This window comes from Carettochelys insculpta, chromosome 1 (assembly GCF_033958435.1).
Source record: "Carettochelys insculpta isolate YL-2023 chromosome 1, ASM3395843v1, whole genome shotgun sequence".
In the NCBI taxonomy this organism is placed as follows: domain Eukaryota; kingdom Metazoa; phylum Chordata; order Testudines; family Carettochelyidae; genus Carettochelys; species Carettochelys insculpta.
The window spans coordinates 249130718-249149285 of NC_134137.1; the positions used below are offsets into that span (position 1 = coordinate 249130718).

At 40.6% G+C, this 18568-nt stretch overlaps 1 protein-coding gene across 5 annotated transcripts in view; it reads left to right on the plus strand.

Annotated features, from left to right (window-relative positions):
* The window catches only part of ARFGAP3 (ARF GTPase activating protein 3), a 73216-nt gene that overhangs the window by 35137 nt on the left and 19511 nt on the right, over positions 1 to 18568 (plus strand). For all 5 annotated transcript variants that reach the window (XM_075003918.1, XM_075003939.1, XM_075003902.1 and 2 more), the window contains 4 exons: positions 1412 to 1458; positions 2524 to 2669; positions 13348 to 13473; positions 14157 to 14279. In XM_075003918.1, the coding sequence (XP_074860019.1) occupies positions 1412 to 1458; positions 2524 to 2669; positions 13348 to 13473; positions 14157 to 14279 (442 nt within the window). The remainder of the gene's footprint in view (positions 1 to 1411; positions 1459 to 2523; positions 2670 to 13347; positions 13474 to 14156; positions 14280 to 18568) is intronic.

Below are 18568 nucleotides of genomic sequence, written 5' to 3' on the forward strand. Positions count from 1 at the left end.
GAAAAAACAGATTCATCCTTCCATCCAAATATATCTGAGTGCTCTCATTTACTGATGAGGTGCAAATTTCGACAAAGAAAAACAACTTTATTAAACAAATCTTCACATCGTTATTTGGTGCAGGAGAGATGTATGCAGCTAATAAAGCATGTTAACAGCAATTATATAAAATAAAGCGTGGCACAGCTTCTCTTTGGGTACATAATAGAAGATATAATTTCCAGCTCAGCTATACATACCTGCAATATTTCTGATTGAAGTAGTGCACTAAAAATATCAGTGCAGCCATGGCTGCATGAGCAGCAGGACAGGCTAGCTGATCCCAGCACACACCTAGATCTTCAGGTATCTACACAAGCTACAAATTACATTTCTAGGTCCAGTGTCTTTACAGTATATGCAAGTTATTATGAAGGTGCTATTATTACACTGAGATTTGACATCTTTGCTCAAAATGTAAGTTTTAATTCATACTTGCAAATTATTTGTTAGCACTTAAATTTAAGGTAAGGTAGTTAAGTATGCATGTTTTGCATTTTAAGGAATAGGTGCCACAGAATTAAACTGAATGCTTTTATAATTATACTGAACATTGCAAGACCACCTATTGCCTGTAATTCTGTCATGTAAAATGGCTTTCAGATAATTTAGAACTTAAAGGCTCTCACTGTATTCACACACATTCATTGGAAGTTATGGATTATGACAGTGAGAATAAGTTTAAAGTTTTGTGATTTGGCATGTGTCAGTCACTATGAAAGAGTACAAGATTTTCTTCACTCTGTTTTATTACGATCTTATTAACAAATATTTACATTTTATAGGTTTTGATAAACATTATGCAAAGTAACTTCATTTCCACACCTCAAAAATTAGTGTTATGCACTGTGGTTAAAATTTTCAAACCTAGGTGCCTAAATTAGATTTTTAAATTGTTATTTGTGCACTCAGCCTAAAATTAATTCTATGTAAGTTTAAAGAATGTGTGAATAGCTTGTAGATCACCTAATTTTTTCAGAAAAGTTGAGCATCCAGAAAACCCAGGAATGTCCTCAGCCGTTATGTATGTGTATCCATTGTTGGAAGCAAGATACTCAGCTATATGAGTTGTAAGTCTTGATCCAGTCTGACAAATTCTTTGATCTGATTTAGGCACAGAGATTTTAAATTTACCCATAAATTGTAACCACACACAAACAGGACAATAAGGTACATCAAACATTAAACTGCAGTAATGCAGCTAATTTCTAAATTTCTTCATGTAGAAACTACAATATTCTAAAGCAGCAGAATGAACTGCAAAACTTACACTCCAAGCTTTAAATGGGATATAAATTTTGGAAATACATATCTGCAAGTATTGGATGAATGTAAAGTTATATGCCAAAGTAATGGTTGTTAATTTTTGCAGAGGGCACCTCCATTATAAAGAAGAAGCCAAATCAAGCTAAAAAGGGGGTAAGTTTGTAATTAATGCATATTTTGGCTAATATTTTATGGAACTTAAAAAATATTTAAACCACAAGACTTTTACCGAAGTGTGTTGTGGAACAACTGTTTTGCATTAGTAACAGTATGCATTGCTAAAACAAATTAGAAAATCAGAATGATGATAAAATATCCAAATTTATTAAAAAGATTCTCCTCTAAATTCTTGTTCAGATGCATTTGTTTAAATGTTTATTAGTATTGTCTCTATAAGTCATTTTTAATTCATACAATAATATTGAGCACTTACTGAATATGGATGTGTGTGTGTGTGTGTGTCTGTATATGCAATTCATTGAATTCAATAGACATTTTGTATACCTACCAAAGAGCAGAATTTACTATGTGTGTGTGTATTTTATCATGCTCGTGGATTTAGTTACATTTCATATTTACCACCAATCCTGCCAAGTATGTACACTACCTTTAAAGTGGACGGAGCTGTGCTTTGGCGTGTGTGTTTTAGGGGAATTAGGGAAGCATAGCCTAAAACTTATTAGAACGGTCTTTTTATGTTAAAAATATATTTACCTTCTCCATTCCCTACTCCCCAAATAAAAAAACCTTCTGTCCGATATACTTTGAGGGTTTTTTAAATTGGATATGATAAATACAAAAATTAACATGAATACAGTGTTAAGATTGAGAAGTTAAGCATATGAGACACAGTAAATTGCAATTAGGCTCCTATCCCAATAGTAGATGAGGCTCCTTTATATTTTCTTATATTCAATACAGAATTTATCGGACTAGGAACAAGGGCTGACAAATAGCAGGAGATTCATTAGTCAGTAATTTGCAGTTTGGAAGGCTAAATATGTAACTGAAAATTGAAGGCATTCTAATTAGAGTGGCTTTTAGGAACATATTGCTGTATGGTCTTCTCCAGTCTGAATTTTATTAATGAAACCAGGTGCTCTAGAATCAGGTACAGTACATGATTCCTCTTTCAGAAATATACTCAACCACAGCACAGTTAATCTAGTTACCTACAGGTGTAAAGTCTTCATATTTTCTTTTCTCTTTAAAATAAAGCTCGGTGCCAAAAAAGGTGGCTTGGGAGCCCAAAAAGTGAGCAGCAGGAATTTTAATGAGATTGAAAAGCAAGCACAAGCTGCAGATAAAATGAAGGAACAGGAAGACCTACATGTCAATCAGAGAACTGACAGGGAAGAACCATTGTAAGTATGAATTACTTGTAAAAGAGAAAACACAATAATTTGTTAGGTTGCTAACATTTTGAGTAACGGCAAGTATATTTGATGCAAATAACCTTCAATGGACATTTGTGTATCACTGCAATAACATAGTTTGAAAAGTAACTCACTGAAAGCTATGTTTAAAAATAATACTCAAAAAAGCAACAAATTCTTAGTAAAGATATACCCTTTTCCAGTAATTGTGAAGAAATAGACGGAAACACCATTTTTTATTTCATTGTCTGTTAAAAGTAAGGAATAGTTTGAATGCTCATACCTATACGAATCCATTACTGAGTGTGCCATGCGCAGTCTAGATATTTATCAGAACTTACTCAAATGCTTTGATCTGTAGGTTTTTTTCTTGTAATGGTCATTCAGGCCCAGAACTATATAAACAGCTGTTTACCCATCTTGTCCCTTGAGTCTTTCCAGTAACTGTAGCATCTACTTGCAGCTTTTCTGTTTTCTTCATGCAGATTCCAGATGCCTATACATTTCTCTCTTTTTTTTTTTTTTTATTATTTCTAATATTAGGGTAGTTCTCAATAAAGTTAATATAGTTAACAATTGACTTGTGTAAATTTGTACTCTTTCAAAATTAAAACATTTTTGGGGAACAAACGGTATCCTCCTTTAAAAAGCCATTGAGACCTTCCCTAGTTGTTTGTACACATCCAAGGTGAAAGATTCTCACTTGCACAGGGCTCATCTGTGTTTTAGTGTCGTTCAAGATATAGCTCAAGTGTTATTCCTAACCCAGTTCCCAGAAACACATCTGTAGGGTTATGTCTACATCAGCACTTGATCAGCAAAAGTGTGAATAAGGCTTTCTTGTCAGAAATGCTCACCTGCCGACAAAGCGAAACCTCATTGCTGGGGAGGTGGAAGTATTTTGTTGACAACAGTGCTGACATAAAGCTTTCTCACATGCTGATTTTTAGTGACTGGGCTGCGTCAACACAGTCTTGTTGCTGAAAGTTGCATTGTGTAGACATACTCTAGCACACATTAAATGGTGCTTGCTGGTCCAAATGGATATGTTTACACTGCCTCTGTAAACAAGCCTCCAGTGTGGACACATAGACTGGACCTACTGGAGTTTGTGTTAGCACACAAAAGATATCGGTGTAAATGTTGTGGCTTGTGTGGTGGATTGGGCTCTCAAGTCTACTTTTGATTACCTTGGTCTGAGTTCGAGAGGCTAGCTCAAGTGCTGCTGGAGCTGTGATGTCCATAATGTTGTTTTTAATGTGCTAGTTCAAACAACACCAACACGGGTCTACCCTGGCTTGGGAGACTTCCTCTTGGCTGCAGTGTAAACAACATCATAGGGTATTGGCTGTGAAGCTTATATACTGCTGATGCTTGAGCTAATAGTGAGTTGGGGGTGCAGCTACAGGCTAGAAGCTTGACTTCGCGCAACTTACTAGATGCTACTCCAATCACTCTGTGTAGCTCAAATATGCGACAGTGTGGCAGCTCTTATTTGAGCTATGTTAGCTTGAGTGTAATAATTTGAGCTGACTCTGTCTCCTCACTAAAACAGAGTTGCCACTTTGTTTCCAAACTTAGTGATCCTGCACTGGGTCTTCATTCCCAAGGGGTTTAGGGACATTCTTTGAATCTTTATATATGTCTTCTAGATTTGATGATAAATTTTGAAGATTCATTATAGGTTTTTATTGAGTTCTCTCCTCCTTGGGGACAGTTTCACTGCTTGGCAATCTCGAAGTGTGGCTCTGTGAAAACAGCCTTGAAAAAGGAAAACAGGCCATCCATCTGTGAGTGAGGTGCTTTGGATGATGGCTTTCACAGATCTGTAGGAATCATGCTCTGTTTCTACTTCTGTGGAGTACGGGTAATGGGAGAGTTTGAAGTACAGGGCTAAGGCTTTAGACCAAGAGCTTGGTACAGCGTGGAAGCATATGTGTGACCCTCATGGCCAAAACCCTCTAAAAACTTCCAGCAAAAAAAGTGGGTGCACACACAAGACCCAAATGCATGACTCTATACAGGCAGTTTTAGCTCACTCTAGTTATAGACAACTCTCCTGTTTTTCTTTCGCCTTACAAATGCTTGCTCTTTGATTTGTAACCTCTAGGTGGCAGTGCACACGCAATTGAGAGAAGCATGAATATATTTTAATTCAGACTTGGCTCCAAACAGTCTCTCTGCTGGGTTAAATTTAAAATTTTGGAAAAATTCAATTGGGCTTTATAAAGTGGCTCAAATTAAATGTTGCTTTCAGCTTGCAAAAGTTTTGAGGAAGAATGCATATCATTTTCTTAATGTACAGCATAATTTCAAACTTTTTGTGTACAAAATATCTAGGGTTTTAATTCTTTCTCTTTTTCTGCTGTTAGTGTAATGTGTTATCTGTAGGAGAGTGGATCAGTGAACTTCCTTAGAAACATCAACATGCTATTTATTTTAGCCAGCAGCAGATCTGACGGCTTGATGCTGCTAAAATATCCTTGATAAACTGTGCTCTTCAGATCAGTCCTTAAAATCTTGGTTGTTTGGTTGCTAAAATATTAAAGTCCAGTGGAAGTTTCAAATTGAACTTTGGCATGACCAGGTTCAGCTGCCCTATACCAGAAACTGCTGTAAGTGAAGGAATTAATAAGAACTTAATGTCTTTGCCAAAAAGAAATGCCATAGTTTGAAGACAGTATTTTTCTTATTTTCTTGATTTTATTAATGCTTTCGCAGAGGTGTTACAGTAAGTGTAATTTATTTCTAATTGTAAGAGTCAAAAAATGCATGTTTTTAGAAGTGAAAGTTTTCTCAGCATATAAAAACATGCACGGCTTCAGAACAGATAGTTCCAAGGAAAAGCTCCTTTCAGTTGCATTTACTTCTAATACAGATTTTTTTATTTCTATTGCTCCCTCTCTTGCTTTCTCTCATATATATATAATCTCCATATCCCTAAGTATCATAACTGCTTTGACTTCCATTGACACTTATTAATATACACTTTTCATGTCTTCCATTGTAGAACACTTTTAATCAGTCAATTGTAGACTTAAAGGAGTACATGCTGGCTTAAGAAACTTGCTTTTCTTTACAGATCATTTTTAGTTTAGTGACTTTGGCCTATTTTTCAGATTTACTTTTGTGCACATTGACTTTTCTTGGATACGTATGTGTGTATACAATTTTAAAAAGAGTTAAATTTACCATATCAACATTTAACCTAAACTTTTAAGGTAAGGCCAACTGTTTAGTTTTAATGAATGTGCTTATGGAGAGAATGTGACAGTAATCAAATGTTACTTTCTCCCAGATAGATGCATGTAAATATCTCACTGTTGGGACTAGTAGAAAATATATATATTCAGAGAGAAAAATATACTTCATAGCCTTAAGAATTAATTTTGTCAGTCATTTTACATGTAGTTTGACATTTTCACTCTGTACTTTTTGAAAAAATCTTTTCATCTGTAATATTATAAATTACATAAAGACCAGATCTGTACCTCCTTATGTTTTTGAGTGATGTAGTATAACTGCATATTTGGGCATATGTACATTTATGCCTTTAAAATGTACATAAGGAGTACATGATTACTGTAGCTAGCCACATTGGCACAGAAATACATATTTTCCCTGATATACGTTAATATTTAAAGGGACCACTAATATATTTAATAAGGATTTTTGAATAGGCATTGATTTTTATGTACGCCGGTGCTACAAGATTTTAAATATTACCTTTGTACCAGAGGCAAGATATTGCATGCATCTGCATTTTAGCATTCTTTAACAGCACTGTACTGCTTTAGGGAGTGTCCCAATTAAGTCATTATAGCTTATTTAAATCAGAAGTAAGAGGTTAAATGGGATGCTTAACATGCAATAGTGTAGTGACTTATTAGCATTATTTGGTATCAGACTGGCAAGTGTGCGTTTATATTAAAATCCTTTTGAAATTGAAAATAATATGCATGTATATCTAAATCTTATATTGAAATATCTTTTAGACTTTGCATTTCATTTCCATTCTAAGATCTTCTGTGGAGGGTTTGGTTTTTTATTATGAACTTCTTAGTATTGGGATTTATAACAGAGGAAGATTATAATTTTAAATATTAATGGCATAACAGTGTTTGCTGTCCTGCTATTTTATTGATACAATCTGAAAATATTGAAGCAACATGATTATATGTAGAAGTGACAGAGCTGGAAGCAGAGCCAGCAAAGAGTTCAATGATTTGAAGATGGCTTTTAAGCATATAGTGGGGAGAGAGTATTTTTTTTTTTTAATTCTTTGTATTTGCCAGTAACACATCTGTTAGGATGTCCTAGCAGAATACATAATCACAAAAATGATACTAGATAGCTGAGGGGACATATTGATTTTGAGTGTTGAAGTGAATTGAGTTGAATTAAAATTTCATCAGCCACTTTGAATATAAAAAAAATTATATTTTCACCCCATAAGACTTAGACTTTCAACAGGATGGCTATTTTTCTTTTTTGTGGGTGCATTTTATAGTGCTGTTTTATAAGTGTAATTGATTTGTGGTTGCAAATCAGATAGAGAGGCACATACTCTCATGGACACCTGGAAGCTATTTTGTGGGTAGAAAAATATGAGAAGAAATTTTTGAAACTTTATCCCTGGTTCACATGCCATTTTTGTAGTGGAAATTTTTTCAAGTTTTAAATTAAAGTTCAACTTGACTTACATGTTTATTATAACAAGTTTATTATGAATGTGATCTTGTATCTTAGTATTTGCATATAAACTCAATGTGCTTTCTTGATTTGCGCTCTGAATCCTTAAGTAGAAATGTACACACCTTCCCCATTCACAGGAAGTGCAAAAGTTACATTAAGATTACCTGATTTGCTGAGATTTGAATTTAGAACTTTATTTGGAGTTTTAAGACAACACAACAACCCTCACTTTGATATGTGGCTCATACTAGTGTGTTAGTAGGTTAAAAGGAGCCACTAGGCAGGCAGCCTCCTGAGACAACAGGAAGTTCCAACACTCAGCAAAAAGAAAATGGCCTTGGGTTGGGGAGAGAACTAGGAGAGGGTCATTGCTCTTCACTACCACAAATTTTGACAAAAATGGTCATCCTCGCCCCCCGACAGATTCGGAAAGTCTCAAAAACTGCCATACACATGCTGCACTGACATGGTGACCGAGAAACATACAGTAAGCCAGAACTTAGAGGGCCTGGCCAGTCTGTGTGGCTTCTGAACTCTGATTGGCTTCTGTGAGTAGCAGAGAGAAGAGAGTAGTTCAGATGTCCATAATTGTGGAAACTGCTGGGCCGCAGAAAAGGGTGTTCTTCTTCGACTGGTCCCCGTGGGTGTTCCACAATAGGTGTCGGGCTCGCCCGGCGCCGCAGATCGGAAATCTTCCAGCAGTTTCTCCTGGATCGCGCATGCGCCGGCGTGCGCCGCCCCCCTGCGCGCTCCCGGCCATGTGCACGATCCGGTCCCCGCCAGTTCCTTCTCAACCGCCATCGGCTGCAGATGGAATCCACTCAGGCTAAGGCCAGAGTCAGATTACTTAGTGGTTTTTTTCCACGTGTAATTTGTTGTTTTTCGGTTATTAAACAAAAAAAAAAAAAAGAAGAGAGAAAGCAAAGACAAAGAGAATACCAGCCAGCAGGGTGAGTGAGCTCGCGGCAGTGATGGCAACGCTGCACTGCACATTATTCTCAAAGGAGGCGGTAACCTTAAGGCTGCACCCAGCCTTTGTTCCAAAAAAAGTCTCTCCGGAGTCCAATCTTAACGAGCCAATAGTTTTACCCTCATTTTACCCGAAGCCTCACAGCTCCGGCAAGGAGGCACGCCTGCATCTCCTAAATGTGAGGAGAGTGTTGGCCTTCTACACAGACAGAACTAAGTCCTTCTGGAAAACGGACAGGCTTCTAGTCTCTCTCGCTCCTGAGTCAAAAGGAGAAGGTCTCTCTTCCCGGAGAATCTCAAAGCACATTGTGCCCTGTATAACAATGTGCTTCGAACTTCGAAAGACTCCTTTGCTGGCCCCGCCCAGGGCTCACTCCACCAGGGCAGTGGCGGCGTCAACAGCCTTATTCAAGGTCATTGCGTTAACAGACATCTGTAGAGCAGCGACCTGGTCATCCTGTGAAACCTTCTCCAAGCATTATGCCCTGCCTTGGGTATTCTGAGAGGATACCCGTCTGTCGACAGCAGTCCTCTCGGGGGCAAGCTGCACATAAACCAATTACCCACCTCCTTACTTGGGTTACTGCTGGGTAGCCACCTATTGTGGAGCACCCACGGGGACCACTCGAAGAAGAAAGAGAAGTTACTCACCTGTAGTAACGATGGTTCTTCGAGATGTGTCCCCGTGGGTGCTCCACCACCCGCCCATCCTCCCCGCTTCGGATCTCTGTCTAGTGTTTTTCAGGAGCATCCGAGGCGGTTGGTCAAGGAACTGGCGGGGACCGGATCGTGCACGCGGCCGGGGGCGCGCAGGGGGGCGGCACGTGCCGGCACATGCGCGATCCAGGAGAAACTGCTGGAAGATTTCCGATCTGCGGTGCCAGGCGAGCCCGACACCTATTGTGGAGCACCCACGGGGAGACATCTCGAAGAACCATCGTTACTACAGGTGAGTAACTTCTCTTTGCAAAGGGAATGGTTGTACTGCCTTAACAACAGTACTTTTGCAGCTAGCCTTGCTGAAGCCCCCATTTCCAAGTCCTCCCCGATGGGGCCCATTCTCCTGAGGGGGAAATAGCTTCCACACCCATCCTGGCCAAATTGGAAAGGAAGAGGTGTTTTTACAAGCCCTACTTCAAGTTATTGTTCATGTACATTCCAATGCAGGTGTGTGCGCACACGCCTACCCACTTGCTGGAAAATTTTTACCCGAGCTGATAGACGTTGGGTTGGCATGGCACCCTCTGGAGTGGCACTGATAAAATGCCCAATATAGGCACCATCCATCTCACCCCCTGCTCAGTTCTTTCTTCAGTGTCAGTTGCTGAAGCTGCACTTCACTCACGTGAGCAATCTTCCTAGTTAGCTGGCAGTGCTTAGATCTCATCTATAAATAGTTCTAATTAAGTGTTAATAGTTTAAATAGTTAAGAGTTAATAGTTCTGTTGTTGTTAGTTAAAGTAGTTCCTGGGCCGGAGTAGGGAAATCACTCCCCCTCCTTGAAGCCTCAGCACCAGGGCATGCTGAGGTCGCCAGGCTTCAAAGTCTGCATGGACTTTGGGTAGCGTATGCCAAAGAGTGACTTGCATTCAGCCTGCTTGACGTACCTGGGCAAGGGTCACCAGTGGGACTACTGCCCAATCTGTAAGACTTTCAAACCCAGGACCTTGAAGGACAAGGCTCGGTGGATCAGTCTTTTTGATGGAGGCAGCTCTCTGGACCAAGAATTACCCATCCGCTGAGCTGAGCACGTCTTCCTCGGTGTGAAGTGCCCTGGCACTGAACTTAGCCATGGCATCGATGAAGGAGAAGGGGCCATGGTGACGGGCTGGCACTTCAGCCTTCCCAGAGATGTAAGTCTCCATCCCCGGTGCCTCACATAAAGAAAAGGCGCTACAGGGGCCATTCTTCTGCGGTGTCCAAGTGCAGGGAGGACTCCCAGGCGGCAGCAGGAGAAACATGGCATGGGCAGACTACAGAGGGTCGGGTGTCAACGCTGGTCCAGAGGCCCAGTCACTGCTCTCCACAGCTACCATCAACGCCAGAGGTGTTCCAGGCAGTGCAGAGCATCCTGCAAATCATGGCACCTTTCTCGCTGCTGAGGAGAAGCATGTCCCCAAAGCAGTCCCTCTGATGGCACAGCTGCATACACCTCCCTTATGGTGGACCCACCCTATATAGTATTCCACTTGTACAAGGTTGGACTGAGACCCCATCCAGTTTTCCTGCTGAAGGTGTTCTCCTCTCTCCATGACAATCAGGATATTTCATTACCTGTTTTTTTTACCCTAAGCCTCAAACTACCCTGAGGGAGCAGAGCTTACATACCCTAGATGTCCACTGAGCCTTGGCATTTTACATACAGAGGACCGAGTTATGGCAGCTCTTTGTAGCTGTAAAAGACACGATAAAGGGCATTCCAGTTTCATCCCAGAGAATTTCCATCTGGATAGTAGCTTGTATTAAGGAAAGCTGCAAGCTAGCAGGGTACTCCTCTTCCATTCAGGGCTCACTCTACAAGGGCACAGGCCTCTTCCACAGCCTACTTAGGCCATATCCGTATTCTGGAAGTCTGTAGGGCAGCCACCTGGTCTTCCATTCACACGTTTTTAGCCCATTATGCTACTGCACAGCACGCAAGGGAGGACACTGCAGTGGGCAGGGCTGTATTACATTCGTTCCAGGGCTCCAATCCAACCTCCTGATATCAGCTTACGTTCACCTCCACTGGAATGCATATGAACAATCACTCAAAGAACAGACCGTTACTTACCTTTGTAACTGGTGTTCTTCAATGTATGTTGTTCATGTCCATTCCAAAACCCTCCCACCTTTCCCCACTGTTGGAGTAGCCAGCAAGAAGGAACTGAGCAGGGTGTGGGTCGGGTGGTGCCTATATTGGATGCTAGATTGACACCACTCCTGAGAGTGCAGCACCGATCCGACATCTACCAGCTAAGAGAAAAATTTTCCAGCAACTAGGCGTGAGTGTGCGCACACCTACACTGGAATGGACATGAACAACATATCTTGAAGAACACCAGTTATGGAGGTAAGTAACTGTCCTTTCTTTTGCCAGGTCACTCAGGACCATTTTAGGACTTGGAGAGAGGAGTTTGTGACCTTCTAAGTCTGCCCTCTCTGTTCTACAGAGATCCTGTGGGACTTACACTCTAAGTCAGCTGACTGGCACCATCCTTAAAGCCAGTTTCCTCTCTGCCCATAGTCTCCTGGTCTCTCTTTCCCGCATCAGAGTTTCAGAGTTACCCCTATTTTAAGAACAGCACAAACACGGTGATTTGTAATGCGATACAGTTTTGCTGCAGGACCTTCACAAACTTTTTACATATTCTGTTTCCTCGCACTTTACAAGTTTGTGTTTGTACTACTGTCTTCCTGAGTTTCACTCCCAAACCCACTTTAATTATGCCAATTTTACTTCATGTTTACTTTTTCTTTCTTAACGTGTATGTTGCTCTTCACAGCAGGAATGCCACAAGCTTCCTTTCCTTTTCAAAATCAAGACTTTATTCGCAACACGATCAAAACACATACAGTATCATATCCCACAATGCATTGCACATGTTAAAGGGGGAGTTATCCAGTGTTTCGAGATCACCTATTTTCTATTTAGATATGAGTTGTTTTTTGTTCAGCTTTTAGACATTCATCATTTATTGAAAATAATCAGGAGAGTATTTTTTTGACTTTTTAGTTATAGTATCGAGAGCCACGAAGAAGTCCTTAAAGAGCTGCATGTGTCTCCAGAGCTGCATAGCCCTGGTCTAACCCCCTAGGATTCAGCTCATTTATGATTCCTCTTGCCACTGCCCTTCTCACCCTCCCATGGGGGGTGGAGGGTACCAAAAGGGACCTCTGTTTGTGACAATGTTATGTCTCCCCATCTCCTTGCAGCAGAAGATCCATGAGAGATTTCTCAGTTATCATTTCCTTCCTTTTAGCTCTAAGCCATACTGGGGACTGCCTGCAAGTTTTGATGAACTAAACACTTGTGTTATCTTCTAATATTACTAACTTTTCTATTCTTACTCCTTTTAACCTAAACTTTCAGACTCTGACAATTTACCCTGACAGGGGAGTTATTTTTCTGGATCCTAAAAAACATGATCCTTTGGACGCACAGCATCCAAGAATCACAACTTGATATATGCCTTGGAGGGAGAAAGGGTAGAAAAGCAATCACAGCAAAATGGCTCTTGGTTGCCTGGGAAGATTTTAAACAGGAGAGGGCAGTCATGAGAATTGGTTAGTCCCTAATTGTTTCCAGCTGCCCAATGGGAGGTAGAGAAGTCTCTACTCAAAGTGCACTCCCACTTGCAGTTTGACGCATAACAAGCAGCAGAGCTTTCCCCTTCCTAGTTTCAACCAGAGCCACCCATCCTCCACGCCCACTATGATGGGGAAGAACATTTTTTTCCTTTTTATGTTAATAAAAAAAAATTCACATGTCTCTATTTCAGTGGGTTAAAGAATACTTTATTCTGTGTTCAGACTGGTATATTTGTATGAATGAAACCTAATATGCAAACCACTCCTGAATGAGGAGTAGAGTATGAGAGGGTATTTTGCAAGTGGGGAAAATATGGCTTGACTTAACGTAAGAAAATTACATATTACATATCACTATGCAATGGTCAAAAGGATTACAGTTCAAAACAGACCACAAATGCATACTTTTTGATCTGTACATATATGTTTAAACACAGATTTGAGGCCCTAGCTGTTAATGGTGATCTTACTGTTCCTGGGCTTTCTTCTTTAGCCACCTTATCTATTCAAAAATTGTTTAATTGTAAAAAATGAATTCCTTAATATTGAACATTTTAAAATAAGGCTCCTACAGCAATGGTAACTTGGCCATATTATTTTTATTGTCAAATGGATTTTTCTGTTGCTTTCCTGCTAAGCTTACTAGACTGGGAACTGAGGATTAAGAATTAACCTACATTTGTTACACAGTGTCCGTGTATTTTTGTTTTAGTGTATCATCTTTACGATTGGCCTACAAGGACCTTGAAATTCAAATGAAAGAAGAAAAGTTAAATATAGCTGGCAAAAAGAAAGCTGAGGTAGAAAGACTTGGCATGGGATTTGGCAGCAACAGAAGGTGTGTGAAATTTTCTAAATTGAATTAGAGTGCTTTCATGTAGCCGTATAAATATACACTTGATTTATGCATGTTTTAGTGAGGGTCATCTAATTAATCACAGGTATCAGAAAGGAAATAAAAGATGCATAACTGACCACAAGGTATTTTTAAATCTATTGCCAAAGAATCTGGTATTTGCTGTTTTGGGAGGCAGTTCACTGGACTTGTTGGCCTATTGGCTTGCCAGTAAGGTAAATCCTATATTATGTGCAGTTCATGGCACATTAACGATAAGTCAGCTGTTAATTGAGGGTTGATTTTTGTTATGTCCCCAAAGATTATAGTATTGTGCCTTTTCACCAAATTTCTCTGCAATTTAGCAGACTATCGGTAAGCTAGCTGATATGTCCAAGTCTTGTAAGCTTAGAACACAAACTCCTGCTTTAGAGCTCCAACTAATTAAAGAGAACAGGTTAGCAAACTTTAAAATCAGAGGAAATGTCCAGCATGTTTCAGTCTTGCTTAACAGTGTTAGAAAACATACAGTGAACACTTCAAATTCTCCGTCATTGCACCCAGACCTTAAGTAGTCCTAACTTTTGAATGTTACTTGAGATCTTCAGAAAATCAAGATTGCAGTTCAGAATTGTGCTTAATGGTCTCTTTTCAAGTTAATGCTTTATTTTTATTTATTGGTACAGTGGCATTTCCCATTCAGTGATCTCAGACATGCAAACAATAGAACAAGAAACACCCATAACTGCAAAGCCAAGAAAAAAGTACAATGATGATGATGATTCATATTTTTCTTCCCCTGGTTCAAGGTAATGTGTTTAAAATTTTTGTTTTGATGAGGTTAAAAATATTGATATAAAATCAAGACAGACGCTATCATTATATACAGATTCTGCATCAGGTCAGGTTCAAAGTAAACTTGTTTAAATGGAAAATTTGCAAAATAGTTGATTTTAATATCTCAGTGACAAAAGTTTATAAGTAGTATTTGCTTTTATTTTTAAACCTTTTTTCTGTTTTAAGAAGTAAAGTGTTTCGGTGGCAGGAAGGTGAGACATGTTGGCATTCGTTCTGCTGATTGTGCAGTACTTTTTCCATTTTTTTACTTGGAGTCTGCTGATAGACCTGTTTTATATGTTGCATTACTTCTTAATTTGTGTGTTTATTGTAGTGAGCGGGATGGGAAACTGATTTGTTACTATTTGTGTCGAGTGAGTTCTGCATCTTGTTAATTTATTCCTTTCCTTCACTTATCAGTCCTCTTAGTGTGTGTAAAATAACTCTCAAACCTAACAATAGGCTTCATGCTGGAGTATGAAAACAAATAGGAGGAAAAAATGTTAAATATGTAAATTATGGTTAAATTTTCATTCAAAGCATATATTTAGTAACGTGTGATAGCTATTACTATCACTGGAGTTTAAAAAAAAAAAAGGGTAACTCCTAAAGGCATTAATTGCAATGGAACAGTTGTTCATAGATGAAGATGGAAGCAGATGGTACTTTCATAAATCTTAAGTATTGAGTTGCTTCCAAAGAAACAGTAAAAAATAGGCTTTGAAAAATTGTACCTAGTTACCTGCAGAATGTCAAATTAAAACACAAAGACTTTAACGTCACTACTTTGTAACGTAATCACTGGTTGCAGAAACGCAGGCATGGTAGCAAATGCATTTGGCAACAATACTGTAAAATAAAACATGAACCATTTGAATGCTTCTGTTTGTCCCATGAAAAGAGCTCTTATTGCTCTCAAATTACTCATTAGTCCCCTAGCAGTCAAATTATGAATTATGAAAGAGGTTTTTTTTATTTTTCTTCAATCATTAGAAGATAATCAGGATCTAGCTGTTTTTGTACTAGTCGTGCTACTAGGAGAATTTAATTGAAATTCATGTACGAACTCACTCTCAAACACTCTCATTAGGCTGAGAGGTTTCAACAACTGTGAATCTTCATTTTAGCCATACCTTCAAAAGAGAGGCAAATTTATTTTAACATTTGTCTTAATATACATCAGAAGACAAAATAATTTAGCTGGAGATTAGAGACAGTACAGATCTTAATACATGGGTAAAATCCTTTAAAAATTATAGTGCTTTCAAAAAAGAAAAACGTCTTAAAAAGTTGAAAGTCTAAAAATTAAGATTAAATGCCAAACAACACAGGCATTACATTTCTTTGCCAAATATTTAACAAATAAAATAAAATTCATTGAGGCTGATTCTACATTGAGCTGTAGTGCCAGCAGCTTGATGCAAAGAAGGGCTCTCAAAAATACAAATGGCTGTTTATTTGCATATGTATGTGGTTAATTTGCATATTCACATGATAACACCCTGCTGGCAGAGGCTGCTGCCAACAGAAAACAAACAGTGTAGATATGGTTCTGCCGGCAAAAACCCACTTTGTCGGCTGTCCGTTATTCCTGGAAAAAATCAGGGATAAGGGGCTACTGACAAAGGGTGTTTTTGCTGGCAGAGCCACGTCTGCACTGCTTGTTTTCCGCCAGCAGCAGCCTCTGTTGGCGGGACGATCTTGCACAAATATGCAAATAAGCAGCCATTTCATTTTTGAGAGTTCTCATTTGCATCAAGCTGCTGGCACTACGGCTCAGTGTAGACTCAGCCTGAATGTTGAGGAGCAAAACGTGGGCGGAAGAATGGGGTGCAAGAGGACTTAGGGACTCTATCATCCTGGGCTCCTTGCTCCCACTCCAGCCTCTGACGTAGTTGTTCTGTTCTCCCTAACTTTGTTATTTGTTGCCCCTTGCTGCTTCACATTTTTTCTTGCTCTCTATCCCTGCCAAACCTTTAAAAGATACAGAATTGGCTGATGGCTTAGGTAGGAAAGGAATAACGATTGACTTTGTGTCCTCTACTGTGGTCCACTAAAGGTTTTGCAATTACAGGTTGGACCTAAATGATCCAGCATCCTCGTGACCTGAGTGGTCCCAGACCAGGAGAAGTCAATGCTAGCTTCTCTGTTGCCAGGCTCTGCTCTTGGTTTCCAGACACCACTCCCAACCACATTCCCTGCCACCAGCCCCACCTGTCAGGCTCCACACTGGGCCACTAGCCATGCTCCACTCCACACTGGGCCACGAGCCACGCTCCACTCCACGACGACTGCTGGGCTCTCAGACGCCAGGCTTCAGGCACCCTGTCGTCAGGACTCCAGTCAGACAGCATCTGTGATCTTGCTATGCTGTTTTTTAATCCCGAGTGCTCCAGCCGCAGAGCATGGATGTTGTCAGGCTAGAGAGGTTCAGCCTGTATATGCGTTCACCTTCTGTGGGGGAACAGGATAATATTAGGATGCGTATAACTGCAAAACTGATATGGTAAGCTGGAAGGGCAGCCAGATACTCTGATACTAAGACTGGAGCTTGAAGCTCTGCTCTCAGTCTAAACTGGTGGTGGGAGAAAACTTAGAGCTTTGTAAAAGTCACATGGATTAGGAGAAGTGGGAGTCAGGCTGCTATTGTGCTGCCTTCCCACCATTTACTTTACGTATGGTATGACATGGTAAACCTTAAACCCTTTAGTCTAGCGATTCTGAAATGCTGCCACCAGCAGATTATTTTTAGCCATGGCCACCTCCAAAACATGGGGGGAAGAGGGCAAAGCAGTGCCCCTCCCTGCACTGCTAGCTAGTGTTTCAGAATAGGTGTTACGAAGAACACTGAGATGTGCTGCTTTGCCTGTTTGTGCTCATGCTAACAGCAGGATCAGCGCCTTGTACCGTGCAGATGCTTTGGGAGTTCCGGGCAGTGCTGCTGATGACATCTGGGCCCAGTATGTGTGGTGCCAGAGGTGACTCTGATCAGTAGAGGTGGCTACTCCATTGGGCATCTGTGCTCCCACCTGGCTGGGACAAAGGGAACTGGGGATTGCACAAGCCAGCTGGTGAATTCCTGATCCCCCGCTTCCCTAGAGCAAGCTCTTGCTGAAGGGCCACGGAAGTTAGGGGCAAAAAGATGGGTTTGTGAGAGTGGCCACCAGCAAGAGTCAGCTGCCTAGAGTTCTGATCCAGGTTTACCTGCAGTAATTCACACTGGCAGGAAATCTGCTCACTGGTTTAGATTTTAACAGTTCCCAAAATACCTAAAAGGTGTTTTCATCCCTCAGCGTTTTAAGTTTTTTCAAATTGAGTGTCAGTGTGGATCTTGCTGTGAATTAACACAGCAGGTATCTCTCTTGGTTCGGGGGAGTGTCATCTACAGAACTTGTATTTTGATTTACTTGTTCTCTACATGGTGATACAGAAGGCAGCAGGAGAGATTGAAGAAAGATATATAAGCCCCAGGAAGATTAGAGCCTTATTCTCTGTGGACTAAAGAGAAGTTACTACAAGTTAATTAGAGCACCTGGAGCCAATTAAGGCCTCGCCAGAAATCTAATAAACTCCCCACCCACTCCTGCCCCCCACGTCAGTCAGAGGGACAGGGGAAGGAGAGCTTACTGTATTTGGGCGGAGTACTGTTGACTAGAGGAACAGGGCACCGGGAGGAGGGAAAACCTGCTCAAGTACACCAGATGGACTCCCCAGGCACAGAGGACCAAGAAGTATCCTATGCAAAATGGGCAGAGAAGCCCAAGAAGCTTCAAGGCCAGAGCAGAAGCTAGCCCAGGGGAAAGATTCACCACTCCAAGTACTTAGCCACTGTCCATAGGGCCCCTGAGCTGGGACCTGGAGTAGAGAGTAGGCCAAGGTCCCTTCTCTGTTCCCCTTTCATTCCCCACCAGAGCCCTAGCAGAGCCATTGGCTGAAAAGCAAGAACGGGGCAAGAGGCAGTGCCCTGACCCATCACGTGGAGGAAAATTCATTAGGAACAGTCCATACAGGTCTTATCAGACGCTGAGGAGACAAGCTTCAGAGTTCTGCTGGCAGATCAAGCCATCTTTTTCCAGTGCCCTGTCAAACAGACTAGTGACCCTGAAGACTACCATGCAGAAGACAGCACTGAGTAAAGACTTGGCACTGTGGGGTCCTGCTCTGAATGCACAAGAACAGGCACTATGAAGCATCTGAAAATAAATCCACTAAGTCCTAGATGATTGCAAGTAGTTGGGGAGCAGGAACCGTGTATAGTGCA